The 12,935-nt window shown below is 45.6% G+C and overlaps 1 protein-coding gene across 3 annotated transcripts; it reads left to right on the forward strand.

Annotated features, from left to right (window-relative positions):
- Positions 1-6,542: 6,542 nt before the first annotated feature.
- IL6 (interleukin 6) lies at positions 6,543-11,327 on the forward strand. Of its 3 annotated transcripts, none has more exons than XM_021689673.1 (5): positions 6,543-6,612; positions 6,793-6,968; positions 8,067-8,180; positions 9,171-9,317; positions 10,739-11,327. In XM_021689673.1, the coding sequence occupies exons 1-5, from the start codon at positions 6,594-6,596 to the stop codon at positions 10,904-10,906; spliced, it is 624 nt and encodes a 207-aa protein (XP_021545348.1). In that variant the 5' UTR covers positions 6,543-6,593; the 3' UTR covers positions 10,907-11,327. The 3 variants fall into 3 exon arrangements, with proteins under 3 accessions (XP_021545348.1, XP_021545347.1, XP_021545346.1); XM_021689672.1 differs by having other exon boundaries at positions 6,567-6,612; positions 6,778-6,968; positions 10,745-11,005; XM_021689671.1 differs by having other exon boundaries at positions 6,590-6,612; positions 6,778-6,968; positions 10,739-11,021.
- Positions 11,328-12,935: the final 1,608 nt, after the last annotated feature.

A 12,935-nucleotide genomic window follows, 5' to 3' on the forward strand; every position in this document is an offset into this window, starting at 1 on the left:
AGTTATGTAGAACTCAATAGCTCAATAGAAATTACTTATGATTCTTTGACCGGCTTACCTGGATCTGAATTCTTCTGTAATATTTTTTAATTAATCCAGGTGGACCCTTCTTCAGGAATAATAAGCCCCAATGTCTCAGAATTACTGAGTGTTCAACACATCCAAGGTGTATCATGGAAATTATTCCACCATAAGGACTAGAGAGACCTTCCCTACCTTCATAGATTCAGCTTGCTAAGTAGAACATACATGAGGCTTAGTTCAGAAAGACAAAGACACTCTCTTTTCAGCAAGTAAGTAGCCAAAAGGGCAGGGAAAGGGGGTGAAAAACGTCACAGCCAGCCCAGCAGAATCCCCTGGTCTTACCATTACATGTGATGATTTCAAATGGGTTCTTAGTACCTTAATTTTGAGGGAAAGAGTGGAAGGAACCAGCCAATGCTTTTGCATGCTTAGTTTCTGCCTATGACACTGAACTCAAGAGAACTGAGACCTCTGGAGAAACCAAAGATGGTTCAAATGACTCGTGAGAATAAATTAACTCAGTGCTCCTTGCTGACAAGTTGACGTTTCCTAATTGTAAAGCAGAACCAGCAGCCACCAACATAGAAGGCCTACCCCACAGGTGGAGAAGAGATGAAGCACTGAAACTGAGCCTGAGTGACCTCCCCAGCCCCAGGGCACAGGGCCAGTGGGGCTCCTTCCAAATCAGCAAAGCAAGTTCTCATCACCAAACCAGCTTCAAAGCAGCTGGTTTATTAACATCGGGAAATCCAAGCACCCTCTTCCAGGCTTGGAGACCAGAGGAAAGGGGACGTGAGGAGGGGGGCGGTCCCCAAGGCAAGGGGAGTCTACATTGTGGCCCCAAGAGAGGCCACTTCCCTCCTAAAATGCCTGGGATTTTCCACTTCAGTAGGGGAAGGTATCAAGGCAAAACACTGATAGCAAAACAATGAGGGCCTCCTCATTGACCTCCACGTGCAGTTAGGGATCATGCACCCAGCAGGCCGGCATGCCTCTTTCCTGGGTTAGGGAGAGCTAGGCATAACCCCAGCACACCTTTGCCCTCAGAAAAGCTGAGGCCAAACCAAGAAGTCACCAGGAGCAACAGTCGGGCATCAGAGTTGAAACTGATGGCCAGGACTGGGATTGGGCCAGGCTGGGAACTGTCCAGAGCTCTGGTCTCTAGGTGGGGCTGTCCTCCAAGATCAGCCAGTCCTTTCCAAGTAGACATACCAAATGTCCCTCATATTCTCTCTCCGAGTGATACCACCGCTTTTCCCAAAGCAGACATTTCCCAGAGCCCTACGGGCCTGGTGTCTGCTTGGCGGGAGACTGTCTCAGTCTGTAAACTTCTTATGACTTAGTGACAAGTGAAACTACATTCTTTTTTTTTTTTTTTAAGATTTTATTTATTTTTTTGACAGAGAGAGACATAGCGAGAGCAGGAACACAAGCAGGGGGAGTGGGAGAGGGAGAAGCAGGCTTCCCGCAGAGCAGAGAGCCCGATGTAGGACTCGATCCCAGGACCCAGGGATCATGACCTGAGCCGAAGGCAGACGCTTAACAACTGAGCCACCCAGGTGCCCGTGAAACTACATTCTGACAGCAACTGCAAATTCCCTAGTACCCAGTGACTTCTCTTTTGTTCTTGGAATACTCCCTCTCACTAGATCACAGACCCACCCATCCCCAGTCCCTGGAATAAAGGCAGAGAGCACAGGGATACCTGGGTGGCTCAGTCGGTTGAGCGTCTGCCTTTGGCTCAAGGTCCTGGGATTGAGCCCCATGTCGGGCTCCCTGCTCAACAGGGCATCTGGTTTTCCCTCTCCCTCTTTCTGCCACTCCCCCTGCTTGTGCGCTCTAATAAATTTTTTAAAAATCTTAAAAAAAAAAAAAAAAGAGCACACCACCACATTTTAACCTGTGAGATGTGGAGAACACTTCTCCTGAGAGCATCAGGCCAAATGGAAGTTATTTTTTCTCCTTCACACAATGAATGCATTGATGAACTCTCTGAATTGGACCCCACCAACATGTAGGAAAGCAGTCATGGGCAGAATTCTGAGGGGCACAAACAGGACCAGCCAGCCTAGATAAGGTGGTAAAGGATGCAAAGCTACTTGGTTTCTCTTCTTCCTGCCCATAGGTTCCCATTTGTCCTGATTTGTCCTGCCTCTCTTGGTCTCAGCTGCCAGTCACTTCAAATCAGCTATGGTGCAATCCAGCAATTGAGGTTATTAATTAATAAATGCTGACAGCATGGCCTTTCCTGGTCATTTGTATATATTAAAATATGATGCATGAGTTCTCCAAGTGGAAAATGTGTTGAGATCCAAAGAAAGGAAGCTATCATGGTGGAATTACAGATTTTGCGTTAGTGCTTTGGAGCAAAAAAGAGCCCATTTCTCCCACAAGCAAATGCCAGCCCAAGGCATTGATACTAATATAGATCTTAGAGGCTTGCAATGTGCAAAGTGGCAGACAGTATCCTTCAACCTCCCCATACATGTGCATTCCCATCCCCACACCACTTGCTCTTTCCTGGCTGCCAGAAGCACAAGGTCTGATGAAATCAGACCCCCTCACCCTAAAGGGTCACTTTCAAGACTTTGAACAATGACGATGGCCAAGGACAGGGAAGGCCAGGGGCTTCTGTCATAAAAACACTTGGCAGAAAGCCTTAGAAATAGTGTAGGAGAAAAACACAAGCTGGGCTCAATATCCAAATTGAGAGACCAGGCTTGGGGATCTTAAGGTTCTCAAAGAAGAGGAGAAACCACTTTTTTTCTTCATTTTCCACTTTTGCCAAAAGGCATTTTCAACAAAACACAGAATCTCATTTCTTCAGAGGAAAAATAACTGGGAGACAAGCTGATCACTGGCACAGCGGCCTGGCTCATTCATAGCAGGCAGGACCACACATGGGATGACAGAGCTGAGCTGAAGGAGCTCTCCATGGCAGAGACCCTAAGTGCAGATGTTACAAAGATCAAGTGTTTCCTGCGGCATTACTGATGAAGGATAGTTGGAAGGCAGGCAGGCAGGGACAAGGGCCCCCCTCTCCCCCCGCCCTAAGAGGAAACCACCCTCGAAAGGATCTTACACCACCCTGGAAGGAGCCCTCCACCCTTTCCCATGTGATAGGTAGATGACAAAAACCTGATTGGATGACAGGCATAGGGAGGGTTCATTAGATTAAAACAGCCCCGCTAACAAGACCATAAAAACCCCTAGACTTAGAAACTCCCAGGGCAAGCCTCTTGGGTCCCCTCCCTCTTTGGGAGCTTTGTACTATCACTTTGCTATCATTCAGTAAACCTTGCTTTGCTGCCCACAACTCTGCCCGGTCTACCTCTTCACTCTCTGAAGCGGCGTGACCAAGAACGGTGGGCACCGAAGGAGAAAATCCTGTAACAATACTTCATCTTTCAGTCTTCACAACAGCAATATGGGAAGAACTGCTATTATCCCAGTTTTATTAGATGAGCAAACAAGGGCACAGATCCTTGGGGGAACTTAGCCAAGGTCATACAGCAAGTGTCAGAGCTGGGCTTTAAATCCATGTACAACTGTACAACTGTACAACTCAAAAGCCTGTGCTCCATGATGCAGAGAACTGCCTAAGTGGCATCCACACAATGGAAACTTATAGTGCGTGTATATTTATGTACAAATGTGTATGCAAGTGTGTACAATATATAAACCAATGGTGTAAATCCAGAGGTGTGTACCTGGGTAGTCAAGAAAACCTCACCCAGATTAGGGTAACAGAGGATTTAGTCAAAATACTATGGGTCAGGGATGCTTGGGTGGCACAGTTGGTTAAGCGTCTGACTCTTTTTTTTTTTTTTTAAAGATTTTATTTATTCGTTTATTTGAGAGAGTGAGAGAGAGAACACATGAGAGGGGGGAAGGCCACAGGGAGAAGCAGACTCCCCGCCGAGCAGGGAGCCCGATGCGGGACTCGATCCTGGGACTCCAGGATCATGACCTGAGCCGAAGGCAGTCGCTTAACCAACTGAGCCACCCAGGTGCCCTAAGCGTCTGACTCTTGACTTCGGCTCAGGTCATGATCTCAGGGTCCTGAAATCAAGCTTCATGTGGGGCTCCCCACTCAGTGGAGTTTGCTTGAGATTCTCTCTCTCCCTCTCCCTCTGCCCCACCCCCTGCTCTCACTCACGCAAGTGCGCACACGTGCTCTCTCTCTCAAATACATAAGTAAAATCTTAAAAAAAAAAAAAAGAAAGAAAAGAAAATACTATGGGTCAGGGGCTACCTCTAAGGAGAGGAGCTGAAAAGGAAGATTTACTTTTCCCTGTATGTCTGGATGCCCTGTTCGAACATTTTATCATGATACGTGTACTTCCTACTTTAAAACCTTTTTTTTTTTTTTTAAAGATTTTATTTATTTGATAGAGAGAGAGAGAACACGAGCAGTGGGGAGTGGGAGAAGGAGAGGCAGAGTCCCCGCTGAGCAGGGAGCCCAATGCGGGGCTCAATCCCAGGACCCTGGGATCATGACCTGAGCTGAAGGCAGATGCTTAACCAACTGAGCCACCCAGACGCCCCTTTAAAAACTTCAACTGAAAAGAAAAGTCTGTAAGTTGTTGAGTCACTAAGTATTTGAAATTTACTGAGTCATATTTTCAAAAACATAGATATATGAGAAAAAGCAATCCCACATGACAGAGGCCTATTGCATGTATCACACAGGGGCCAGGAGAGGTGGCTTCATTCAGTGCAGGAGAGAGGACTTGGCTGGGGGTGTCTGAGTTGCTCAAGACCCAAGAACAGTAAAAGCGAAAACATTCAACGATCCTCTCCCATTTTCATTTTCAAAGAAAAAACCCCACTACTGCTATAGGATCTGCCTCTCTTTAGAAAGTCAGTGAAAGAATGGATGACCTCACTTTCCCCAACAGGCGAGTCCTAAAGTGTTATTCACAAAACAAAACTTGAGTAAATCGGTTCATATTTTAAATACCCTAGCAAAGGTTCTTGTTTTCGCAATCCTGATGAGATCTTTGCAAACCAAAGAAGCTGATCGTGATAACACAGTGTTTTGTAAATCTTTTTCTTTCTTTCTTTCTTTCTTTCGTTCTTTCTTTTCTTTCTTTCTTCCTTCCTTCCTTCCTTCCTCTCTTCCTTCCTTTTTCTTTTTTCTTTCTTTTTTTTTTTTGATGCTGTACAAGGTCCTGGTTTCAGACTGGAGCCAATCTTGTGAGCTGCCTGGGTGTCTGGGAGACCGGTAGGGAAGCTTGGGCTAGAGCCCATTTGCATGAGACCAAGGACCCTCCTGCAAGAGACGTCATTAAAAGGCAGAGGGAACCTGTACAAGCTGCGCAGGCTCAACCCAATAAGAAAACCTTGGGCAGGTGTGATTCAGAACCTTAGAGCCTTGTCGGTGTTAGGAAATTTCTTCCCCGCTGCCTCTGAACTCAAGACAAGTCATACAGCAAAAGGGAGCTATGAACACAAGCTCTAGAAAATGTCACAAGGTTCTTTGACATCCCATCAAAGAGGTAAGTGGTATTCTCTCCACTTCTGCCCTGAACCAAGCGGGTGTCACTAACTTGAGGGCTCCAGCAGAGACAGTACCCGCCTGGGCCCCTCAGGGCTCCCCTCAGGAGCAGGATCACCCTGTTGCCAGTGGTGGGGACAGCGCCAGGCACACAAGGCAAACCCCTTGGCACAGAGATCCAAGCCTTAACTGGGGGCCCCAGGGAGAGAGCAGGGCTAAGGCTGACCTGGCGGAAGTGGGCTAGTAGAGGTGAGAAAGAGACTGGCAGATGCCACACGGTGGCACAAAGGAGTCACGTACGTGAGCACCGCACGCTGTGCCTGGAGACTCCTCGAGACAACTGTGCAAGATCTGGGGGCAGTCGGGCAGTTCTGCAACAGCTCGTTGCGGAGACAGCCAGGAAAGGGAAGTCCTACAGATGGTTCTTAGTGGCATCTTACTTGTAACCCCAGGCTAGTGGGCTGTGTTGTGGTCTGAGGACGCTCAGTCAAAACATCTTCGGTTTTTTTACAAATATGAATTAACTGGAATACTAAATCCTAGCCTGTTAATCTGGTAATTAAAGTATTTTTTTAATCACAGTCAGCCTTAGCTTCTCGCCCTGCCCGCCCTCCCCCCCCAAAACTTCATGCATGACTTCAGCTTTACTTTCCCTCTTTAAGACATGCCAAAATGCTGAGTCACTAAAAAAAAAAAAAAAAAAATTAAATAAATAAATAAATTTTTAAAAATGTAAAAGCAGAAAAGAAAGTAAAGGAAGAGTGAGCCTGCTTCGTAGCGCTAGCCTTTGTAATGACCTAAGCGGCACTTTTTCCCCTGGTTGTGATTCCTGTGATGCTAAAGGACGTCACATTGCACAATCTTAATAAGGTTTCCAATCAGCCCCACCCGCTCTGGCCCCACCCCCACCCTCCAACAAAGATTTATCAAATGTGGGATTTTCCCATGAGTCTCAATATTAGAGTCTCAACCCCCAATAAATATGAGACTGGGGATGTCTGAGGCTCATTCTGCCCTCGAGCCCACCAGGAACGCAAGAGAGCTCCATCTGCCCTCCAGGACCCCAGCTATGAACTCCCTCTCCGCAAGTAAGTGAAGGAAATCCCTAGCCCTGGAACCGCCTGGCAGCCGGGCCTGGCTGAGGGAGGGGTGTGTGTCCGCTGGGAGGGCTGGCCGGCAGCCAGCAGCCAGAAGCACAGCTCCCCCAGCTGTGCAGTCTGCTCACTGGCTGCTCTCCCTTGCCTCCTGCACAGGCGCTTTCAGTCCAGTCGCCTTCTCCCTGGGGCTGCTCCTGGTGATGGCTACTGCTTTCCCTACCCCGGGACCTGTGGGAGGAGAGTCCCAAGCTGATGCCACCTCAAATAGACCACCACTCACCTCTCCAGACAAAATGGAAGAATTCATTAAGTACATCCTCGGCAAAATCTCTGCACTGAGAAAGGAGGTGGGTAGGCTCAACTGAGGGTGATAAAGGGCCTGTGTGGGCATTCATCTCCTGGCCTCTGGATGTGGACAAGGGCTCCTGCACTGGGAGGTCTTTGCTGGGTTCCGGGGCAGTACAGATTTCAGGCCAAAGGGGCAGACTGTCTACTGTACTTCTCTTCTGCTGCTGGTCTCTCCTTTCCCTCCTGGAAAATATACAATGGGGCTGAAATCCATGCCCCCTGGCCCATTCCCAGCTCTAGACTTGGCAGGAACTGGGCGTCACTGACTCTCAGGACTTCCTTATCTCTAACCAAAAAAATAAGGTCTATCAATCTTCTTTGTGTCTCTTGGACTTCGGAAGGATAAGCAAAGTGCCACCTGAAATAAATGTTGAGCTTCTCAGGACAATCGCAGAACTTTTAGGTTATGGAAGTTCAGTGGTTAGGGACTCCCTAGAGTCATGCCAGCATATAAGATGCATATGTGGTAGCCCACCCAAGTGGCAAAATCATAGATAGGTTAATGCAGCTCCAAAGCTTTAAACATAAGGTAATTTGGCTGTTCAGCTGAAAGGAAAGAACACAGGAGAGAGTATTGGGAGCCCGAACCAAATCTAGTTCTGGTTCTGCTGAACCAGCTTTGTGATCTTTGGCAAATTCCCTACCATCTCTGGGCCCCCTCTCTAAAATTATGGAATTGGACTAGATCCTCATAGGTCCTTCTCGCTGGAACATTATATAGCTCAAATTATATTCACCCAATTATCATCAAAATTACTGTCACTTATCAAGTACCTACTATGTGCCACACACTTTACATAAATATTATGTCTCATCTTCACAAATAAAAACTTAGAAGGGAGGAGTTTCATTATCCCCAATTTGAAGAGATAGGGACACAGAGACTCAGGATAGGTAACAGATGTGAAGTCATAGGTAAGCCCAGCATCAAACCCAAGTGTGCCCATCTTCACTAGACCTTGCTTGCTTGGATGCTAATGCGGTGTGACTTCATTTTCTTAGAGAACTTCCTGCCATGGTAAAACATGAATCGGCCCTCTAGTGGTGTTTGTTTTAAGGGGCACTTATATGATAACAGTTCTGGTATTCCTTCCCAGATGTGTGACAAGTATAACAAGTGCGAAGACAGCAAGGAGGCACTGGCAGAAAACAACCTACATCTTCCAAAACTGGCAGAAAAGGACGGATGCTTCCAATCTGGGTTCAACCAGGTACGAACACATCACATTTACTTTTAGCTACTCCTTAGTCAAAAGTTCTCCCTCTTATATGCAGTGTCTGTATACATATAGACCAGACAGAAAACAAAGAAGGGGATCAATGTAAAGAACATCATGTAAATTTCATGAGGAGGCCAACTTAAATCTTTCTAAGGCAACTTATTTTTGAATGGCGTGATTAGAGGTAGCCCTTCTGTGTTGGGATTTTCACAACCGTCAAATGTTAGAAACCCCATCAGGTTTAGCTCATTCATCCTGGATAAGGTGGTCCTTCTCCTTGGCTGCCCTTAGCAGGATCCAGGTCTGCCCTTCCTGTAGAGGTCATTCTCTACACCCTTCTCCTTCCAGACCATGGGATATGCTGAACTGACTTCAGAACAGTCCATAAAAAGAGGTTTCAGTCCAGTATCGACAAGGGCAGGAGTACAGCCAGAAGGGAGAATATTAAGGGGAGAATCAGAGAAGGACCCCCTTGCCACATTCCAGCATCTATTCAGGCTTTGGGTAAAACTGATTAACTGATGTCTCTGTCCGAATAATTTAAAAAGGGGCCATCTGAGGCTGTCTGATGTCTCAAAATATAATGCTCAGAAATATTTTATTTTATTTTATTTTATTTTTTTTTTTTTTTTTAAGAAAGGGCTTCTGTCTTACTGTTCTGTCTTTTTTTTTTTTTTTTTTTTTTAAAGATTTTATTTATTTATTTGAGAGAGAGAATGAGATAGAGAGCATGAGAGGGAGGAGGGTCAGAGGGAGAAGCAGACTCCCCGCTGAGCAGGGAGCCCGATGCGGGACTCGATCCCGGGACTCCAGGATCATGACCTGAGCCGAAGGCAGTCGCTTAACCAACTGAGCCACCCAGGAAATATTTTAAGTTCCCTGGAAGGGCAGAGGGAGAAGGTGCTGACTTCTAGCAATTTTAGCTTTTAAAATTGATTATATCTTTCCAGAAATAACCAATTTCCCCATCTTTCCTCTTAGGAGACCTGCCTGACAAGAATCACTACTGGTCTTCTGGAGTTTCAGATACACCTGAAATACATCCAGGCCAACTATGAGGGTAATAAGGAAAATGCCAACTCTGTGTACATCAGTACCAAACTCCTGCTCCAGATGCTGATGAGAAAGGTGAGCATTTCCTCATCCCCTCCCTTGGTGCGAGGAAGACAAGCTCAAAGAAAGCAACCTAGACAACTTGGGAGTGCAGAGCCCGTTCAAAAGAGAATAGCCACATGTAAAGGAAAGGATCTAACAAATAGTTCCCATTAGTTGAAACCTTTTTTTTTTTTTCTTTTGGCTCTCTTTTGCAAAAGACATCATTAACTGTATTTAAACCTATATTAAATGAGGTGGATTTTAACATCATCTACTAGAATAGCTTAAGAAATAGGAAAAAAAATCTGTAGAGGCAGAAGGAAGCACATCCAATCCTGCTCAGTGATCCATAATAAAAAAGAACACAGAGCACAAAAATTATTTTAGTACTTTAATTACTGCCAAATGATATTCTTGCCATTGTGGTATTTTCAACTCTTTCCCCCTACTTTTTGCCAGAAGAGTTAATGCTGAGAAATGGTAAAAGGCTAGAAGAGCAGGTACCAAAGGCTTTGGTCACTACCAGCTAGCCATTCAAATGCCACAGAATGGAGGCTTGAAGGCACAGTGTGTGGGTGAGCTGAACAGAGCCCGATGAGAAGGTCCCTAGACAGAGAAGCAGGCACATTGGTGTTGATACTGCCACTACGTCTCTTGGCCGTCTGCCTTAAACCAGGGCTTTTCCCACTTTAAAATCATACCAAACCTCCGGGGATCTCGTCACAGTGCAGAGTCTGATCCAGCAGGTCTGGGGTGAGACCTGAGAGTCACACCCCTAATAAGCTCCCGGTGATGCCAATGCTGCAGTGCTCCAGAAGCACACTTTGGAGGTGCAAGGCCTCCCACAATTACCTAGACTCATGTCAGTGGGTCTGTGGAAAGGTGTTTCCTGGTCCTCCTTACACCCCATCAGATCAGCGGGCCCTCAGTAGACGCCAGCTGGATGGGGCAATGTGCCAGGCACTGGTTAGCATAAGGGAAGACAAGATACCACGGCTGCCTTCGAGATGCTCGTGGTCTAAAAGAGATAGAGCAGCAAAAAGGTGATTAGAATTCAGTTGCCGTGAAAGGCCTGCACACAGGGTGGGCTCGGGTGGGCTCGGAGGAGAGGCGCCTCACCCTACCTGGGTGAGTCAGGGCAGGCAGCTCCAAGTAGTCTCCTTCACCCCGAATTTGAATGTCTCCCACAGCCCAGAGCATCCCTCCACTGCAAAGGATTTGTTCAGTATTTTTTTTTTAAAGATTTTATTTATTTATTCATAAGAGACAGAGAGAGAGAGAGAGGCAGAGGGAGAAGCAGGCTCCCCGCTGAGCAGGGAGCCCGATGCAGGACTCGATCCCAGGACTCTGGGATCATGACCTGAGCCGAAGGCAGATGCTTAACCATCTGAGCCACCCAGGCACCCAATTTGTTCAATATTTAAATAGTTCTTTCTGCTTTTTTTTCCCCTCAGGTAAAGAGTCAGGATGAAGTGACCACCCCTGACCCCACCACAGACACCAGCCTGCAGGCTATCCTGAAGGCGCAGGACAAGTGGCTGAAGCACACAACAATTCACCTCATCCTGCGGAGCCTTGAGGATTTCCTGCAGTTCAGCCTGAGGGCTGTTCGGATCATGTAGCCTGGGCATCTAAGATTGCTGTAGTTCATGGGCATTCCTTTCTCTGGTCGGAAACCTGTCCATTGGGCACATAACTTATGTTGTTCTCTGTGAAGAACTAAAAGTATGAGCGTTAGGACACTATTTTAATTATTTTTAATTTATTGATATTTAAATATATGATGTTGAGTTAATTTATATAAGTAATAGATATTTATATTTTTTATGAAGTGCCACTTGAAATATTTTATGTATTCATCTTGAAAAAGTTAACATAAAATGCTATGCGGCTTGAATATCCTTGATGTTTCAGAGCCGGGTCATTTCTTGGAATGTGTAGGTTTACCTCAAATACATGGCTAACTTATGCATATTTTTAAAAGAAATATTTATATTGTATTTATATAATGTTTAAATTGTTTTTATACCAATAAACACCTTTCTAAAAAAAAAAAAAAAAACCGGCCAACTAAGCCTCTGTGTGTCCCGTGAAATTTTTAACATAAACAAGCTTCTGTCACCAGCACTACTACGAGCCAAAAAGAGCTGCAGTCACCCGGGGAAAGATAGAATGGAACACCTACTGCATGGCAGGCATGTGCTGTACGTGTTGTATCTATGATATTTAATCCCTGCCCTTGTACACTCTTTCATGGAGGTGGGAGAGTAAGGGATTTCCCCAAGTCACCCAGCTGGAAGGTCAGGCACAGGCCCAGATTTTAAATCCAGGTCTAATTGCCTCCAGGCCCCCTACTCTTAACCTTTAGGTCCCACTGCTTCCCAGGAAACCTTTTCAAAGATGTAGAAAATCCCAACATGTTAATACAGGGAATACATTTAGATGTCATCAAAAGCCTTTGAAATAACATAACCGCTTGTATAAGACCTAGCAATGTGCACTTCCAAACAATATCTAGAAGTTCTGCCTCCCCCCCTGGGTCCCTTCAACATTACACATACCTGTCTATCATAGCACCTACCACATTGCACCACATGGCATTTCTTTCCAGCCAGCCTTCTTTCTTCCAGAAGGCAGACTCTATTATATTCATCTTTGCATCCTGAGCCCATGGCCCAGTAAACATTTGTTAAATGAAGAAACCATATACATAGATGACCAAACATAAGACACTTCAATTTGGGGGGACATATACTGTTGGTCAATGAGTGGAGAAATTACAAATACTGTGTCTATATGCATCTTCATCTTCAAGAAAAATAGCAAGAGTTAGGAAGAAACATTCTAAGAACTAGAGGAGGCAATGAATAATCAGTATATATCTATATCTATATGTAGATATAGATATAGATATAGATATATATACATACATACATCCATTTCCTTTCCCACCAGCAATATTCTTTGTGGTAAGAGAGGCAATCTGAGTAACCACACACAGCCCCTCTATCCCACCTCAACACCGTGCTGGGAATTTGGTAAAGATTTCCCCCTTTCAGCCCCAGCAATATGAAAGTTCTGTCTTCTAATAAAGCTTTCCTCACTCTGGTCACCATAGACTTCTTCCTCCAGGGGAGGAATTCTGCTGAGCAAGGGAAGGTCCACAGAAGCAAGAACTGAGAGGAGGCAAGCAAGAAAAGAGCCACATATTCTAATTTCTAGCAACCATGCATCACAAGCAGGTTTACCAAAGTGGCAGCCAAAAGAAACATAACAGTTGACCAATGCATCCATTCCTCAAACAAAAATGTGTTAAGCCCATATATAAGTCAGGCAATGCTGGGGATGCAGAGATGAACAAGCTAGACACAGCCCCAGCCCTCATGTAGTATGGAAGACAGACAATGAACAAAGAATGTAAAGTATGAGGAGGTTTGCAAAAGAGAAATGTGAAGTCTGCTGAGAACCTATTCAGGAGGCACCAACAGCAGGGAAACCTAAGCCTGGAGAGGGCACTCATGGAGTCTTAACTGATGGAGAGGTTTGGAATGAGATGTAAAAGATACGTAGGAGTTAGGCTAAGATGGATGGGAAGAGCACTCCTGACAAAGGGAACAGCATGTGCCAAAGTCTGAATCAACAAAGAACTAG

Source organism: Neomonachus schauinslandi, chromosome 12 (assembly GCF_002201575.2).
Source record: "Neomonachus schauinslandi chromosome 12, ASM220157v2, whole genome shotgun sequence".
NCBI lineage: Eukaryota > Metazoa > Chordata > Mammalia > Carnivora > Phocidae > Neomonachus > Neomonachus schauinslandi.

Excerpts from the sequence above, each read along its gene's own strand:
- IL6 (XM_021689671.1), top strand. Across the intron at positions 8,181-9,170 it reads TCCAATCTGGGTTCAACCAG|GAGACCTGCCTGACAAGAAT; the intron begins GTACGAACACAT and ends CTTTCCTCTTAG. Across the intron at positions 9,318-10,738 it reads TCCAGATGCTGATGAGAAAG|GTAAAGAGTCAGGATGAAGT; the intron begins GTGAGCATTTCC and ends TTTTCCCCTCAG.